The sequence below is a fragment of the Staurois parvus genome, unplaced genomic scaffold (genome assembly GCF_062004578.1).
Source record: "Staurois parvus isolate SC_StPar_1 unplaced genomic scaffold, SC_StPar_1.0 ptg000070l, whole genome shotgun sequence".
Taxonomy (NCBI): Eukaryota; Metazoa; Chordata; class Amphibia; order Anura; family Ranidae; genus Staurois; species Staurois parvus.
In genome coordinates, this window is record NW_028317866.1 from 1,308,883 (window position 1) to 1,328,017 (window position 19,135).

The 19,135-nt window shown below is 39.5% G+C and overlaps 1 protein-coding gene across 5 annotated transcripts in view; it reads left to right on the forward strand.

The window, feature by feature from the left end:
* The window catches only part of USP34 (ubiquitin specific peptidase 34), a 244,271-nt gene that overhangs the window by 116,271 nt on the left and 108,865 nt on the right, over positions 1 to 19,135 (forward strand). For all 5 annotated transcript variants that reach the window (XM_089669184.1, XM_089669187.1, XM_089669185.1 and 2 more), the window contains 7 exons: positions 1,054 to 1,254; positions 2,830 to 2,912; positions 3,479 to 3,519; positions 6,144 to 6,268; positions 10,019 to 10,171; positions 15,537 to 15,641; positions 17,477 to 17,532. In XM_089669184.1, the coding sequence (XP_089525310.1) occupies positions 1,054 to 1,254; positions 2,830 to 2,912; positions 3,479 to 3,519; positions 6,144 to 6,268; positions 10,019 to 10,171; positions 15,537 to 15,641; positions 17,477 to 17,532 (764 nt within the window). The remainder of the gene's footprint in view (positions 1 to 1,053; positions 1,255 to 2,829; positions 2,913 to 3,478; positions 3,520 to 6,143; positions 6,269 to 10,018; positions 10,172 to 15,536; positions 15,642 to 17,476; positions 17,533 to 19,135) is intronic.

Below are 19,135 nucleotides of genomic sequence, written 5' to 3' on the forward strand. Positions count from 1 at the left end.
ACTGTGCAGCCCGGCCCCCTTGTTTTTTTTTTCTCTCTCTCTCTATGAATGGAGAAGAGAGATACATTGTATCTCTCGAACTCCTGTCAGAGAGAAGAAAAAAAAAAGTTTGTAAAAAAAAAAAAAAGATAAATAAATATTAAAAAAATAAAAGAAAAAATAAAAAAAAATACCTAGATCAAGGTTTGATCTAGTTCAGTGCCAGGGTTAGTGTTTAGGTCAGGGTCAAGGTCAAAGGTCAGGGTCAAAGGTCAAGGTCAGGATTTAAAAAAAATTGGTATCAGTGTCAGTTAGTGTTAATGTCAGTGTCAGTTAGTGTTAGTGTGTTTTAGGTAAAAAAAAAAAAAAAAAAAGACAAAAACAAAATGCGCACTATGGTTTCTGGGCTGTACTACGGGTACAAACAACAAATAACATACACATATATGGTATCGCTGCGATCGTCAAGAGCTGGAGAATTTATTTTGGGTTGCTGTTTGGTGGTAGGTTATGGTCATAACAAGAAACACATAGCTAAATAAAAAAAAAGGATTTTTTTTACTATTTTTGGCCAGTTTTCCTTTGATAATGAAAAAAAAATCAGGAGATATCCATTACCATTTACCACCAAATGAAAGCCCAATTTGTCCTGAAAAAATCAAGGTATAATCCACCTGGATGTGCAAAGTAGTTGTGATGATATGTACGGTTTTGCTATCACATGTCAACGGTGCAGAATTGTGCTTAGGCATTTAGATTTGTTTTACCCTTAGGCGTGAAGGGGTTAAATAGTGAATTTGTATGGATGATTTTTGGCAGATGTTATCGTTTAGTGTCCCTTTAGGAAACTAATGCAGTCACTACTACCACTACAGACTGGTAATCTGCAAATATATATAGGCCTTGGTTCTTGGGTTTAGTTATACTTTTAAAGCAACTCTGGTTTCAATGTAGGGGCATTATATAATCTCAAAATTTTGTTAAAATGAATTATAAACGCTTTTCATATGTTGATATAAAATAAAGAAGACATCTTGTTTAATCAGAATAAAGTTTTGTTCTGTGTCTCTACAGTGGCAGCTGGACTGCTTAGCATGTTTGCTAAAATTGATATGTCAGTTTGCCGTGGACCCGGCAGATCTGGATCTGGCATATCATGATGTCTTTGCTTGGTCGGGATTAGCAGAGAGCCACAGGAAAAGAGCTTGGCCTGGAAAATCAAGAAAGTCTGGTGCAGATCATTCAAAAGGCCTCCATATACCTCGCTTAACAGAGGTAAGTAATTTGCATGCTTTTGGTTCTTGATTTTTGAAGGTTTTAGTCAGTGTGATTGCATTATTTCCAAAAAACAGATATATGTAGTTAATGAATTTTACATTATTTTGTCTTTTTTCTATAAACACAAGTTCTAGTGTAGCAAGGCCATGCAGTGTAAGGTTACAGAACTGCAGTTAGCTTACTGATCTTACCAGGTTCTTGACCAACTGTTCAGAACACTTAAAAGGATAGAAAAGTGCCATTAAGATTCAGATTATAAATTTATGGTTGGGATTGAAGGCTAAAACCTAAGTTGTTGCTTTGTTTCAATGCGATAAAGATTATATTACCAAAGCATCTCCTGTTTTGCAGTGCCTTGCAATGCTTGTGCTCTACTCCCTCTTGCAATGCAAGTCTGAGTCAGCCGACTCATTGACAACAATGACCTCTGTGTTGTCTCATCACTTGTCCAAAGGGCAACTCTTGTCTGCTGAGAGCTCCTACCTACAGTAATTAATTTAAAAATGAACACAATAACAAAAATATTGCTTTGCAAGTATGTAAAAATGTTGCAATGGTAGCACAAATTGCTTTAAAGAGCCTATTCAGTGCAAAGTGACAGTCTCTTGATAGTCCACCAAAAGTGGGTTCTATCATAAAACCGGGTCTTCCATATATGAGAGATCATGTGACTGTGCTTGGGCATAAGTATAGTCAGTGAGGGAGTGCCTAGTTAGCCATACAACCTGTCCTGACTTAAAACTAATGTGTTGCAGGCTGCTGGCTTACTAACAGGCTCATCTATAGTAGATATATAGCTATTGTGTTGGACTCTAGTTATATGACCGAGCTCTACTTCAAGCCTTTTTTTCTCTCAGATTTTTTTCTGTTGACTTTGCTGCCAGAGTACAGGGCACATTAAAGCACATCATTGTCTCCACTTGTTGAGACAAAAACAATTTCCTCTGGGTGATCAATGTCCTTCATGTTGTCTGCAGAATGAATCTTAATGGGAGTGATTTTCTCATTGTTGATCATCTGATGCACTTGTAGTCTTCTAATGAGGAAAATGCAGGGTCTGGATCCCTTTAGAAGTTATTAACCCTAGGAGAGTATCTCACCAAATATGACATTTTTGTTGCAGAGGTTGCCCAAAATCTAGTTTGTATGTTTGTGCATACTTCTGGGAAACTCTGTGAGCCAATTACACAAGCAGGAAATGACATCCATGGGGAGTTCCGTACACCAATGGTGCACAGAACACCTCCAGGTTGCCATATTGCATTCAGTTTTACAGAAAATGATAGCAATGCAGATTGAAAAGGAACATTCAATTACAGTATGACATGTGTAGCAATTGTATGTGCTGTTTTTTTTTGTTTTTTTCTTAATTTGCTATTCTTTTCTCATGAGAGCAAAGTTACCCTTTAAAGCTAAAGAACTAGTATACATTATAAGCATTAGCTTCTAAAGGAAGTTGGCAAAAGCAGCACAGATACTTTATTTTGGTTCCCATTCAATTTTGATTTCCCCTTTTAAGGTCGTTGGGGTTTTTAGCAATTAATTTGCACTTTTTTTTTTTTGTATCTGAAGGTTTTTTTAGTACTGGTACAAGGAACGTGTATGATTCAGAGGTTGATGTCTGTTGCCTATACCTATGACAATTTAGCCCAAAGGTGAGTTATCATTTTTCACTTACGTTCACTGTGGGGTTTAGCATACATCTGGGGTATAAGACTTGCTGCATGTGTTATCTTTACTTTTTGGTTTGTATAGAATGGGGAAGATTTAAATACCCTAGTCAGGTTTTATTGCTTGGGGCCAAATTAAAGAGATTTTCTGTTCCTTATGTAGCATTCCCACAATTCACTTTGGTTTCCCCCATGCCATTACTTATTCTGGATTTCCTTGATTTCATACTCATCCTGCATAGCACATACAGGGTTGTCCTACTGCAAATCACCAGTCTGCTGCCATCTTGGTCTTCTCTACTCATAGGGTTCTTGTGATGTATGCCAGGTCCACCCACTGCTCCTGCCCCTGCCTCCTGTAGCCTTATAGAGTATGTGACTTGATAATCCCAGGAGGCTGTGGGAGCAGGGACCTCTTGAGGTTTAACTTAAAGTGTAACTAAATCTAGCCACTTCAGGCCTGTTTTTTGTTTTTTTACGTCCTAAATGTTAAAAATGTTAACATGGTAAAAGTTTAATGTGCTTGATAACATGGTGTGTTCTTATTGCAGGGTACTGAAAGCCCAATCTGATCATAGGTCAAGGCATGAAGGTAACTAGTTTTCTCTTATAATTTTGCAGCCCTTTTTTTTTTTTACTTCTGCTTACATCATTTGTGTTGATTCTTATATTTATGCATCTGTGGCACTATTCTGTCTAAAAGTTTTTATACTGACTTTGCAGGCCCTAATTTCATTCTGATTATTAGTTTGAGTTTTGTTGTTCAGGAAAAATCAGTATTTACAAAAGGCACTGTTCTGACCTTTTATTTTTGTTGATGATTGCCTGATATGTTTGAACTCCTTGGGTCTCTTGCACACAGTACTGATATTTGAGCATCTACTTTTTTAACCGTAATTTCAGGCACTTGTTTTATGTGTATTCGTGCGCATATTTGCGCACATGCATGCGCATTTGCACTCAATATATTCTTTGGGGAAATTGTAAATATTTATGCTCATATGCTTGTATTTGCGCACAGGCAGCGTAAATTACTGACCAAAAATGCCGGTTCCTACAATTTTTTTTTTTTAATCTGGAATTTGCTGCACTTATTTATGCACCTGTGTGCAAAGGCACATTGTAAATAATGGGCTACATTTTACCTCCATAAAAAACACGCTGTACTGAGCTTTTTCAAGCTACAGTGTGCAACAGGCCTTGATAAGCTTTGTTGCTTATGTGTACCTGTATTTCTACTGTATATTTTGGATATCCAATAAAGCTCTTACAGGGAAAAAAGGCACTGTTCTTTTTACTTCTAAACTTCTGTTTGGTATACATTACCTAAATGCTGTTCTATATTTATTACAGTAAAGCATAACTAAAGGCAAAACTTTTTTTTGATTTTTTTTTTTGTTTTAGTTTTGGATAGCAAGGAGATAGATTGGAACACCTGTCAGATTTTACTGTTGTCTGCTCCCCTGTTAGAGAGATTTACCTCTCTATTTGCCCTATTTACCGTTATAATTGAAAGTAAAAGAAAATTCCAAATTCTGGGCTGCCCCCAGAAAAAAGTATTAGAGGGGACATCTTCCAATGGGAATACAACTTCTGGTGACCTGGGGAGGGCCCAAGGGGTTACATTAATTTGCAGAGATTTTCTCTCACTTCCTGTTGTGTTTGCTTTGGGACAGGAATTGAAGACAAATCTCCCCACTTATATGGCAAAAAAGACTGATGGGTTATAACCCTCCATTACTTTATCCAAAATGGAAAAAAAAATGTTTGCCCTTAGTTATACTTTAAATGTAAATACCTGAATTTGATTTGGTGTCAGCCTCTTGCAGTTCACTATAAAACAGAGTTCAAATTGGGAAAGGGAGAAGCAGCACAAAGATTTAGCCAGTGGGCCTGCATGCTGATGATGAGAAAGTAGAGTGGCTGAAGAACGTATCGGTCAGCTGCCTCTCCTTTACATTGTGCAATCACAGACTGCACATTTCCCCAACTTTTATCCCTGCACAAAACCTGCAAGTACAGAAAAACACCCACTGATCTGCCAGTAATACACTCGCATCTTAGTGTTACCGTGTTTTTGTTTTGTTTTTTTTACTCACTATGGAACCTAAGGTGTTAATCTTGCACATTGTGTAAAAAGGCTGTTTGAGCCTGTCTTCTCTGATCTTCCCCTTCTTCCACAGTCCCCAATCCATCTGCTGATAGTACAGAGCCCTGGGAGACATTCTGAAAATACTCAGTTTGGGGTGTATAGTTAGTGGGGGTTTTTTTTGTTTGTTTTTTTGGGAGGGTGCATGTCACCACTATCCAGACAGAGGGTCAGGGGTCATGAAGCCTTGTAGGATAGTCAGAGGAGAATGAAAACTACTCCTACAGGATTGACCAGTGGTCAGCCAGATACTAATAGATGTCACAAGACTGCTATATACTGCTGATGAGAAAAGGTATTTAGCAGTTTATATTTACTAAAATAATTGCATTTCCATGTTCTGTGTACTGTGGGAGACGAGATATAGTTAATACAGGGTCCTGGGTTTGGTAACGCTTTAAGCCCTGTTGTTTGCTTACACACAGCATTGGTCTGAGTGGTATCAGCTGTGCTCAATGTCTTTTTCTAGACTACTCAACTCACACTTTCCTATCTCTGTAGCATAAGATAAAGGCTAGTAGGCCTAAATAGACTCTTTGAGGTAATGCAGGAAATGTGCAGAGGCTCCATGACGGCCCTGAATTTGACAAGATCAACAGGGTTTTTTTCACTTGCCAGATATAACAAAACGCTTCCAATGCTATGATTCCAACAGATCATACTGATTGGCATAGCTATGGTAATCCCAGAACTAGATAGACATAAAGATCTGTTGGTAGCTAAAGTAACTTCTGTACCATGTACACATTTCATCTGTTTATTTAGCTGTTTACTAGGAGTTCATCTTTACGGACTATAAAGCAAACAGCAGGGGTGTGCAGTATTCAATAGTAGTCAATCCTAACTCGGGATTCAGTACATTTTTGCTTTTTCATACTAATTAAATGATGTATTATTGTCCATATTTCTTTGCTTTATACTGTGGGTACAAATTTTCCTGCAAGTGTGAAGCCATTTTGTGACTCAGTACTTTAGTACCTTAACCTTGTTTGCTGTTGTGGAAGTCATAGCCATTTTAAAGCAGAACTTGTGACTATTTACATATTTCCTGTGTTTTTGCTCTCTAGTTACACATTATTCAATGTGGCTCCTGGTTAGTTGGGCTCATTGTTGTTCTTTGGTGAAATCTAGCCTTGCAGACAGTGATAATTTACAAGATTGGCTCAAAAAATTAACTCTTCTTATTCCTGAGGTAAGATTTCAATATATCTCGTGCCTATCATTGTAGGTAAACCTAGTTTGTGAAATTCAGTAAAGCATTGTAACTGCTTTTTCTTTGATTTTTTTTTTTTTTTTTTTATCTTAAAAAAATGGTCAAGTTTTAGGTCTTATAGTTAAAATTCATTAAGAGTTAAATTTAAAGCATGTTTTGTGCTTTTAGTATATCTCGAGGGGACCCCTCTTTGCATAGCTCCCAGCTGTTAGCTGAATCAAGACTTATTTTCACATTTTTGTTTCAAGTCAGAATCTACTTTTTTAAAAGAGAAGTATAGGAATTCCTTTTTTTTGCCAAATCATACTTACCTAGGTGGATGCAGCATCGGTCCCCCACCTGATCTAAGGGTGAGGAGAACTCGTCTTCCCAGCACAGACACAACTGAATGATGAGGATTGGTATAGCCGGTACTCGTTGTTGACTAGTGCCTGCTATATCAATTCTCATCATTCCCAGACAAAATGCCTAAAAATTGCCCTAAAATTGTGTAAAAGCCAGCAGTAGATCAAGCCTACCTTTTAGTTAAAGAAAGGCTCAGGTTTTCATTGTGCATCATTATAACCTTCTATCTGCCAGCATCCTAACAACCATTAACATAATTGACTGATGAAGAGGGTGCACAGCATCTTATTTGCCCCTACCCTGCCTCTCCCCGTCAGCACTGGGGCCAAATTGCCTGAGTGAGGGAGAGAAACCGTGTACAAAGGTGTATTTGCATAGAAAATAAATATCAACTCTAACGCTGGTGTCTTACATGTGTGGATGTTGCTGCAATATGTAAAATTTGAATAGGGTGCCTTCAGATTATGCCAAATTTTAAAGGGTGCCTGCCTGAAACAAGTTTGAAGAAATGTATCCTAGGGAGATGGGAGAGCCTTCTCCAGAGTCCCTTCTGCCCACATATATTTTATTTATTCTCAATTTCAACACTTTGCAGGATGGGGAAGAGATAAAATGTTGCAATTTCTTTTTGTGGAGCATGGCCCGGTTGTATGCCTTGGAGACGAGGTACTTAAGTTCATCTTCAGGCATTCCTACTATATATTTAGATGGAGGAGTGTGGAATACTGTAAAACATTTGTTGGCGCGTAATAAGTCTTTCTAAATATACTCCATTATAGTCCAGTGAGTGTCTTCTAGAAGTGACCAAGCATTGTCCTTTTTGTAAGAACTGTTTTTTCAACATTTACAAATTCAGCACTCATCCTGAACCCAAAATCTTACTTTGGATGTCGGTACTGTCCCAGCGGTATTGACATACTTTGTTATACAGGTTTTCTACCTTTTAACCAAATATTTGGCAAAATATTCTCTTCAATTGTAAATCTAATTGGGAAAAAGTTGGGGAACTGTTTCAGATGAGCAGTGGGAGGTGGTTCTAAATTCATTATTGAAAGTGGCTTTATATTCCACATGTAGACACAAGAATTTAAATTACCTTCTATATCTATATTGTAGGTGCCCAATATTAGTGTGCAACTAGCAGGAAGTTCTTAATATTTATTACCCAGGCTTTCCATGTAAAGTTAGAATGCAACCATCTTGCTTGCAGTCTAGGGTACGCTGCTAATAGACAATCTAAATTGTTATGTCACTGAGGCTGTTCTGCGATTACTGTTTGTGGCTAGAAACCTCATTTTAAAAAAGTTGGGTAGCCGAAGCTGGTTGATAGAAATTAGGTTATTTCTTGAGAAGTACGCATGACAACATAGAGGATGTGCACAATATACTAATAATTGGTCCTGCTGGTTGTAGAAATATAATCTTGGGTTTGGAAGGGATAAAATGAGGGCAGGAGTTTAGTATGTTGGGCTTGGTAACCTGTCTCCCTAGTTATACCATTTTTTGCTAGTCTGTAGAGTTTGGTACCTACAGTGTCTAGGTGGGCTTTAATGTGTAAAGTGCTACATACTGTTTTTATGTATCCTTATTTCTTTTTAAATCACATTTTATTTAATATTTCCCAAATTACACAAAAACAAAAAAAAATACAATGAAAGAAAAAAAAATTAGGCAAAAGTAGGAGTTTTCACATACCTTGAAGTTCATTACAGGACACCAGAGTTTATTTTTGGACCATTTGTTACATGCTGCTACCTTCAGATGATTGAACACTGGCAAAAGCTTTGCTGGGAACTGCCCTCCAGTGTACCTATATAACCAGGCATGTAACCCATGGCCTAAGAATCAGCTTCTGTGTCCTGTACTGTACTCCAAGGTATAGAATTTAGAGGTATGTGAAAATTACTATTTTTGCCCATTTTTTCTTTGTTTTTTTTTCTGATGAATGTTAGTATTTTTTTTTCTGTTTCTGTGTAAATTGTGATGATAGATAATCTGATTTATAATGAAATCAGAATATATAAATAGTATTTAATACTGTTGTTTCCTGTAGTAACCATTGAGGTGGTCTTGGGAGCCCAACCCTAACAAGAGTTTTCATTATTCTTTTTCATAAGGCTGAGACTTGGGAGTGGAGGGTTATAGATGCGGCAGCATTCTGGGCCACAGCTAAATTATACATATTTTCTTGTGCACTCATTGTACTGCATAACAGAACTTGTTAGAAATGTACTTTAGAATTATAGGCATTTTACAATAGAATTAGATTGGGAATAAGCAAAGAACACTAAATCTGATTGAAAGGCCATTTATAAACTAACAGTATAGGAATTTGAGAACTGTCAGGGCTTACCTGTTTTCAAGACTGGGCATATCCTTAACTATTTGGTGATTTACTAAAACAGAAATGCATGTCAGGTGGTAGGCTCCATGCACACTAGTGTTTTTTCAAGCTCCTAGAAGCTGTTAGCATTTTCTTTCTGCTCCTAGAAGCTAAATAGTATTATCCTATGTGTCCATGCACATTACTTTAGGCTATTAGCTTTTTATGAGCTTCAGAGCTGATTCACACATGTGCGGTGCGGATTGAAGCTCAGGTTCCTGTCAGGTTTATATCAGGTTCAGGATTTTATCCTGTTCACACACATGCGGTTTAGAAATGGTTCCCATACAAGTCAATAGTCTGTAATGCACACCTGATCCTGAAGGCACTGCTCAGAAATTGTACATGACTCTTTTTAAAACCGCACTAAATCTGCACCGCCAGTCTACCGGACATATATTATGTGAACAGGCACCATAGGAAGCAATGTTTTTTGCACATGTCATGCAGATTGGATGCAGTTCAAACCGTATCCAATCTGCATATATGTGAGCCAGCCCTCAGCATCTAGGAGCAGAAAAAAATTGTTTTTGTAGAGTTTTTTTTTTTTTTTTTTATCTTCAGCATTTTTCCATTAGAAAAAAAAGCAAATGTTTCTAAACACTACTAAAACGCTTTTTTTTTTTTTTTTTCCTCCTACATGTACTGAAAAGATGCCAGTTAAGCACTCCTAAATGCTATTTAAACGCTATTGTCAGCGGTTTTTATCCAGAATTTTTTCTACCTTTTTTGAGCGTTAAAAAAAAAACCGCTAATGCGCATGGAGCCTTAAGCCTTCCTTACTTATTTTGGTTCATTGATATGACTCACTAGATGGTAAAGTAAGAATGAAGGTGAAAGCCCCAGGCGTTTATACTGTTTGACTTGGGCAGTTTCCATATTCCTTTCATTACCTGATCTTTTCAAAGTAGAACGTTTTAGAAAAATTCTGAATATTTAGCTGTTTAATATATGCACAGTTTGGACTGACGTGTAAAATTAAGTTCTGCTTTCCTTGAAAGACTGCAGTTCGGCACGAATCATGCAATGGTCTGTACAAGCTGTCCCTTTCTGGTCTGGATGGCGGTGACTCAATAAATCGATCATTCTTGCTTCTGGCTGCATCAACATTATTAAAGTTTCTTCCTGATGCTCAAGCACTAAAACCCATTCGGGTAAGTGGAATATTTTCAGTACATCAGACATAGTTGCTTTTATCTTGTTTCATTTCTGGCCCCTACATCAGTGGTGCTCTAGAAGTGGGACACAAATCATAAATGTCTTTCACTTCCCATCAATAGTTCCTATAACATTCTTACGTTCTTTGTTTTGAGATTCCCTCCTCCTCTCTTAACTACATTACCAATCATACCAATGAAGCTAATTAAGGGTATCTAGGTTTTTCTGATGAGCAGGGAGGGCCACAGACAGACATTTGGATGGTCCCTGCTGAACCAGCTAAATTTTATCCAAGTGTACTCAGCATTATTACTGTAAATCTGCATTGTAAAAACATTTAACTTTTTGCACTGTGACTGGTAGTCTTGTCAGATTTGAGTGAAATTTGGTGATATCAGTGCTCTGCTGTTTACTGTCCTTGCTGGAGAGAAAGCAGTTCCTGCAGTGCAAAAAAATCTTCCTGCTTCTGCTTCAGGCAGATCCTGTCTTTGTCCTCGTCTTGCCTCTTTTGTCACTGTGTTTAGGACCTGCGCTTAAGTGAACACTCCACCTCCAAACTGACTCCCGCTAGCTCATTGGTCAGTGACTCAATTGAGTGATTCATTATCATAATAAGCAGACAGGAGTAGGCATGGTGAAAATTGCAAAGTTGAACTACGAAATTGCCATTTGTCACCTGGCTGGCTGTGCTGTGTGGCAGAGGTTTGTAACTCACTGGATTGGCTATATAGAATTAAAACAAAAAAAAACTTAGATTGTAAAACACTGATTCTAAAGGTTCATTTTTTGGGGGTAAAATAACAAACATGCTATACTTACCTACTGTGTATAGTGGTTTTGCACAGAGCATCCTGGATCCTCCTTTTCTCGGGTCCCCAACAGGCTCTCCTGGCCCCTCACTCCTGTCGGGTGTACCCACAGCAAGCAGCTTGCTATGGTATCACCCGCTACTCCGTGTGTCCATTCACACACGGAGCCACGGCTTGCCCCCCCCCCCCTTCCCCATTGGCTAACTGGCTGTGATTGACAGCAGTGGCTCCCGCTTGCTGTCTCAGCCAATGAGGAGGCAGAGACCCGGGACAACATCGCTGGGTCCCAATGAGGCTCCAGTAAGTATTGAGGGGGCTGGGGGCACTGTTGCACACAGAAGGTTTTTTACTGTCATGCGTAGACGATTCACTGTCTCTCCGTTACCTAATTCCACAGAGATACAGTCACAGGGACTTTGTTAGCACCTGGGTCATTGCAGTTCTATTATAGCGGCTAACTTTAATTCCCTCAGTCTGCACCATTCCATGAGTGCCCTGCAGGGGAAGACCCTCACTTAGCAATGGCATATTAGAGAGTTTACAGCTTTAAGGTCACTGGGAGTGTTATTTTCCTTCCCTTTTCGGGGGGACTCTTACGTGTTAGACATGCATAACCTGTCATTTTCCATAAAAGTTTCCATGGTCCGGGTCACACTAGGAATCCCACAGGAACATGCTTGTGTTCTGTGCAAATTGAATACACTGTTTTTCGCCTGTTTGTTTGAATGGGCTGAAATCGCACTGCACCACTCCCAAAAGTAGTGCATGCATTACTGTGTGATGCGATTTGATGAAGACAAATGTACTGCATATGCAACCTGTGTTTGGTGTGTTGTTGACATTGTAGTTACACCTGCTGCAGATCACAAGGGTTCTGTATTTTGAACGCAGTGCCGGAAATGCGCATGGAACACTGGTTTCCAACCCCATGTTCTAATGTGAACAGTCCCTAAAAATAACTAAAGTAATTTGACTTTGGCATAGTTACCCAGGGTCCTGTCATTATGTTTTTTACAGTAGCTAGGCCTCTGCCTGACCTATTTTAGACTTATTACTATATCCACCACATGAGAGATTTTATAAAATTTTTGCAAGTCAAGGGCCAACAAATCCAACTTAATTGTGCCGCTTTTTTTCTGTCTTCTATCCAGACTTCAACTTCTAGATCTTCATTCTTTCCTTTTGGCTTAAAACTAGGCTGTCAACTCATACCAAATCTTCCCAATGAAAAAGCACCCTCACACCTAGGAGTGGGGATATGTCTGTTGCAATTCCTAGTTCACAGACATTACAGAGCTGTGGATTTAATCAAGGGTACAGAGAATTACAAGTTAAAAGTTTAGAACTCTAGTCCTTCACCATCTTCTTCTCCAGGTTTTGCTAGGTGGATGTGCAGTGCTCTGCATATGAAGCTTTCAGCATTAAAGCCTCTGCAGCGGCACACTGAAGCTGAATCCGTTAGCCATTGTTTTGGTTGGACCTGTTAGCACAGTCCTATTTGCCTGTTGGCTACCCTTATTTACTGACTGTGGGTGCCCCAGGGTCTATGAATACTATGCCTGTGTCTGTTAATACCATATTTTGGAGTATAGTACAGGGCAGAGGTTACCGTCTCTTTTTGTTCTGTGGTTATTCTGCATTGTTTACTTGAAAAACTGAGGATTCATGGAGTAATGCAGGGGTTTTGGGGAGACACCCTTTTGGGGCTTGTCCTTGAAAGCTTTACAAGTGACCAAATCACCTGAAGGTACAAGCCTATAACCCTGGGCTTTAAGAATGCTGTGCCTGTGTTCTGTACAGTGCTCCAAGATGTGGAGTTTACAGGCAAGTTAAAATTCCCCCTCTTTGCACCAGTCAAGGCCTTTTACCAGCTTCGTAAGAGTCACACTGTCCCTGATTATTGCTTTGCAGTGTGTAGATGCCCTGATACATGATAAGCTTCCTTACAGTAGTTATATGGTTGCTCAGTAAAATCTTCTCTTAGATCCTGTATCTCTAATTCATTGATGCTCACCAGTCTGTGGTATTTTAAACTCTGTGAATACACTCTCTTCAGCAGACAGCATGCATATCTCTCCCCTCACCCTATACAAACATAACAGGACAGGTGGTTATCACCTGATGAGATAAGACTCCCCTAGAACGGCTTAAATTCTTAATATGTAGCCTCCTTTATTTGTGTTGACCAAATCCTTAGCTTCGTTCTCAATGCCCTGGCTTTACTCTTTCAAGCTCCCTTTTGCAAGGTGGCTCCTTTCTTTTCACATGCAATGATCTTCTGTATCCCTTTTGGTACATTCTTGCCCAAGGGAGTTCTCTTGCCCAAACAGATCCCCTAACCTCCTTTTTTTGATCCTGGGGTTCACTCTAGAGCAGCAATGGGCAAACTACGGCCCGGCGGACCTTTTAATCCGGCCCGCGGAGCTAGGCTCCCGCTAGGCTCCTCTCACAGTCCGCCCTGAAGACCGGTGTACCATGAAAATCTGTCTCCTATGAGGATCTGTCCCCCTCGACGTATCTGCGCATGTGCCGGAGATCGCCGATCGGCTGCTAATGCCTGAAACTGGCACATGCGCAGATACGTCGAGGGGGACAGATCCTCATAGGAGACAGATTTTCATGCTACACCGGAACGGCGCGGCAACATGGCGAGAGGAACGCGCGGAGCAAAGGTAAGTGAATTGACACAGGGGGGACTTGGGGACTTAATATGGGGAATGAATTACTATAGGGGGGATGAATTACTATGGGGGATGAATTACTATATGGGGGATGAATTGCTATAGGGGGGATGAATTGCTATAGGGGGGATGAATTACTATGTGGGGGATTAATTACTATATGGAGGATGAATTACTATATGGGGGATGAATTACTATATGGGGAATGAATTACTATATGGGGGATGAATTACTATGGGGGATGAATTACTATATGGGGGATGAATTACTATATGGGGGATGAATTACTATGCTTACTATGGGGGAATATTACTATACTTACTATGGATGACACATACACATCATTCATCTACTCTTGGTCCGGCCCCCGGGTCCAATATATGAACCCATTGCGGCCCTCAAGTCAAAAAGTTTGCCCACCCCTGCTCTAGAGTATGTGTTCTTTAGAATCACAGTGCCATCTTCTCCTTTTTACCTTCTGGCAGCCGTACTGCGGCCCAGGCTCCCCTCACTTCTTGGAAACCTCTCCTATTTTTCCTAAGTAGGAAAATGAAATACCCTGTAAGCTTCTCTCATTTCTTAAGCCCACCCTCCCAGAGATGTTGATTTTTTTTTTTTTTTTTCTCCGGTCTGATCAGCATCAACAACCTGGGGTTTTTTTTTTTGTTTTTTTTTCCTTAGATTGCGGAACCACCACCAAATCCTATTCAAGTTTTCAAAATCAGGCTTTTTATGCTAGGCAACCAGTTGGCCGTCTGTTTGATTGTGCTTCGATCGCAACATGCTTTTGCTGTCAGCTGTTTATCCAGGTCCATTGATTCTTCTTGTGTTTTGCCAAAACATTCAGCAAGTGGTTGTGTAGTGTCCTTGTTTTCCTTTTTCTCAGTTTGGACATCCCCACATTGCTTAATTATCATCAAGCTGTGTCCCTAAATGGGACGATAGAGAAAATAACATTTTTGTACTCTTTTTGTTATCTTTTTTCTGAATCCACTCAGGGACACAGCTCCCTCCCCGCATGTGCTATTGTTTCCTTTTTAAACTGCTCGCTACAGTTGGCAAAGTGGGAGGTATTATAGCTTCAAAGGGGCTGGTGTTCAGCGTTTATGTAGCCTAGTGTCCATTTCTCCTGAGGCTGCATTATTCTATGTTGCTTGACTCTGAGAATAGGATTTTATGATGAGTAGAAAATTCCCATTTTTAGTTCATGATAATTTTATTAAAAATTAAATATTTAACAATAACAAGGACATACATGGACAAATCAAAATGGAACAATTGTTTCAACAGTAACCGTTGTAACAGTTTATGTTCAACATATAGGGGGAAATCTAGTAAAACTGAAACATGCAAAATCTGCTGCAACTCTGCATAGAAACCAATCGGCTTCCAGGTTTTATTGTCAAAGCTTAATTGAACAAGCTGAAGTTAGAAGCAGATTGGCTACCTTGCACAGCTGCACCAGATTCTGAGTGCTCCAGTTTTAGTAAATCAGTCCCACAGAATGTGAGCATTTAGAAATTGTGAGGAGAGACATGAGTAAAGGGACCCTTAATCTTAGAAGAGTAACATAGCAAACAAAGTAGTGGATATCTGTACATAAGGATCTGACTAGTCAGCTAACAAGTCATTAAGTAGACAGCATGCCTCGTGTAACTCAATAAGATCAAATAAGAGTCATTCTGTTGACTTAACTGCCCCAAGTTCCATTTCTAAACTATGTAAAAATATCTTAATCATTAGTCAATATGATACAAGTTATGACATTTAGTCATGTCCTTTATTATTCAAAATGGTTATTTTTAGTGTTTCTTGATTCATTCTACCCTGCTATATGTTGTTTTTAAAAACATATTATGTTCTACTCACAGGTAGAGGATTATGAGGAAGAAACCATTCTACGACCTGGATGTAAAGAATATTTTTGGTTACTGTGTAAACTGATAGATAACATTCATGTCAAGGATGCGAGCCAGGTATAGTTGGAATACAGTGTACTCTATTGTAACAGCAAAATGGCTTTACAGACTAAGTGAAAAACAAATGAGAAAAACTGTAGTGTTCTTTTAGAACTTGGTAATACAAAACTTTAGAATTTTTTAAAAGCTTATTTTATTACGACTGTTTTCTAATGCGAAATGCTGTATGTTGTGCAGTTCAATTTGCAGGATATATTCAGAAGATGAAGGCATACTGACTTTCTTTATATTTTGTTTGTGTCTGATAGAAGAACATTGTAGTGTCTCAGTTTGAGAATATTTGTTCCAAACTATGAGGCATTGTTGTATAAAGAAACTTGTAGGGCATATGTAAAACAAGGGTCCATCAATATGTGAATATTTAATCTCTTCATGCCGGCCGCACACAAATGTGCGGCCTTCCGGCATCTGGGCCTAGACGCCGAGAATCCACACATTTGTGTTCTATTAAAAACGAACATATGTACTGCGAGCATGCACGCTCACGGAAAGGTCCCGATATCCTCTTTCGATCAGGACCTTTCCCGATCATGTGATGGCGTGTCACGGCGGTCACATAACCCTAAACTCCGCCCCGCCTCCCAGCTTCTGAAAAGGCCGGGAGGCGCCGGCACGAAGGGGTTAAAGTAGAAGTAAACCTACAGGTAAACCTTTAATAAGATACTGTAGGTATTGTAAATATCTCCTTAACGTGCACCATTTTGGAGATATTTACTGTAGATGCACCAGTGATGTCAATGGCGCATGTGCACTGCGCTGTCAATGGATGGGTTGCCGTCTATTAAGAGAGCCGTGCCGCGTCCAAAACTCTGTTCGCGCATGCGCAGGAGTGACAACATCGCGGTTTGGCCAATCAGATGTTCACAGCTCACGAACCCGGAAGGAGGACCTTGTAAAGATGGAAGCCTCAGGGAGCCATGACAGCGGTCTGCTGGAGGGCTTCCTTGTCAGGTAAGTCTTTCATAATTTGCTAGTATGCAGTGCATACTAGCACATTATGCTCTTAACTTGCTGGGAGATTTTTTTTTAATTTGATTAAAGCGGTAGTAAACTACGAAAAAAAAGATATTTAATCCTCCTTTTATTAAACAGCCATCATACTCTGCCTGCTAGCTGAATTTAAATTGGACCCAGAATGTCTTATATCAGTTGGTGAGTGTGCCTCTTGGGATTCAAAGTGGTTGTAAACCCTTACATTCACCCAGTGAAATGACTGGCGTCAGATGATACAAAACAAATCATCCTACATAAGTTGTACCTTTTTTATCTACAGCCATTTTCCCCCTACATCCATTCAAAGTGCAGAATTTACACAGGATCTCTTGGCTCTGAAAAGCAGGGGCAGGTACCTAAAGTTACACTAGTGAGGAGAGCTCTGAGAGCTGATTGGAGGGATGGGACACACCTCCTTCACACAGGAACAGAGCTGAGGTTGTCAATCTGTTGCAGCTCCCTCCTCTGTCACCTTTTTTCTCTGGATGTCAGGAAAACTTGTTGGAAGCGACTCAGGCTGATAGAGGAACAAGGCAGCAGACATAAATTACACTTAGTGCTCTGGATTGACACAAGTACACACTATAGAGGGTATATGGTCATATTTCAGGTATGAGGTTTACAAACACTTTAACTGTCCTGTCTGGCAATACCTAAGGCATATTTATAAAGCAGTGTATGTGACTTTCACTAAACATTCACTGGTGGCGACTCATTCACTGTGAAACACATACTTCAGGAAAATGTACCTGCAGTGAATAGAGTAGATTTGAAAGCTGTCTGTTTCTGGATGTTTAGTTCAAGTACTAAATATTGTTGTGTTTTTTTTCTTTATTTAGACAACATTGCTTGATTTGGATGCGTTAGCAAGACATTTAGCCGACTGCATTCGCAGGTATGCCTCTTACTGTAGTTGCAGGTGCAGCCTATTTTGTCTCACTTTCTCTTGAGATCTTTAACACTTTCTGTTTAATCATCTTCATATAATTTAGGGCCAGTTTCCATTAGGGTGATCTCAAAGCCTTTAAAAACTAACCTGTTTTATAGCCCCCAGAAGGAAGCTGCTAAAAGTGTAATATTTAAAGTAGAGTGCTCAACATAAATGAGTACACCCCAACAGATTTGTCAGAAAACCTTTACTTTCCTTTCAGAATCAATATTTTCTATGGGACACTATACTACAAAATACTCTCACAAATGCCAGCCATTGATTGCAAACAAGACTTGTTAATTTGCACACACAAAAAAAAGGATTTTTCCTAACAAATTAATTCAAGACCATGATAAATCAAGGAAACCTGCGCAGCAAACAAGATTAAGACCTGTGGGCTGCTGCAATACAAATAGGGATACTGCGTTGCCACTCCGAAACTGTGAACTCTTAGTAGTGATGTGAGACCTATACTAAATAGCAGAGTGTAGTGGTGTAAAAACACCATCCTTCCAATATGTGTTCAATGATCTAACATGAACAAAATTACATAAATAAGTGGAACACACCTAGTTCCAATGCTGAGTGTGAAATTAGTGTGGGTACGACAATACACCTTCCTCTAAGATGTGTGACCAGAAAACTTACACTAGCAAAATAAGATGAACCAGTTGAGCTGTCTGACTCCATTGTGAGCTGTGTGAGTGCAAACCATATGACATGGCACTATAATGCCCCTCCCTAGTATGTGACACTAAAAAATAAAATATAACATACGAGTGTAAAATACATGCGTGAATGACATACAACAAAATGTGATGAGGACTGCAGTGCACCTTCCCCTATTAGCATATAATGTGAAAGGTGCTAAAAACTATTGAAATGCATTTGAAACCAATAATATTATGTCCAATAAATAAAATAATTCCTTTGCCAAACCTCAAAAATAAAAAAAAAACTAAAACAAATAAAATTTGAAATTCCTCTTCATCTTGCCCAAAAGAGCCCCTTGCAAGTCCAGTGCTGCTAGTGGAAACATATACTTCTAAAATGAATCATGCGTGATAGTTCTGGTGCTACAAAACACCTTCCACATTGAAAATATCAACGTGACTGTGTTGGTGATCTTGTCAACAAAAATATGCGATGAGTGCTTCACTCGTGCTCCCCCTCCAGAGCCCCACTCACAGCAGGGTGTTGACCACCTGGATAGACTGGTCAACAAGCTCTTTTGGGTGCTTCAACAAGCCCCTGGAATGGACCAGCCTTCTGTGTCACTCTGTCACCTGCCGAATGTAAAGTCTGGTAGATGACAGTTATTGTATACAAGGTGACATCCTTGCTCATATATTGTCAGTAACATCACTGGGACCCCACGCCTTTACTTAAGGACATCAGAGACTTAATGGTTAAGGGACAAATTAACTTCAGTGGTTAAGGATGGTGGCAATGTCTGCATTGCCGAGTCCTTAACCAGTGGCGTCACCATCCCTATTGACTTGTATGGCTGGGAATCTCTGGCCATGAAAGTCAATGGGGCTGGTGACTTCAGTGGTTTTTAAGGACG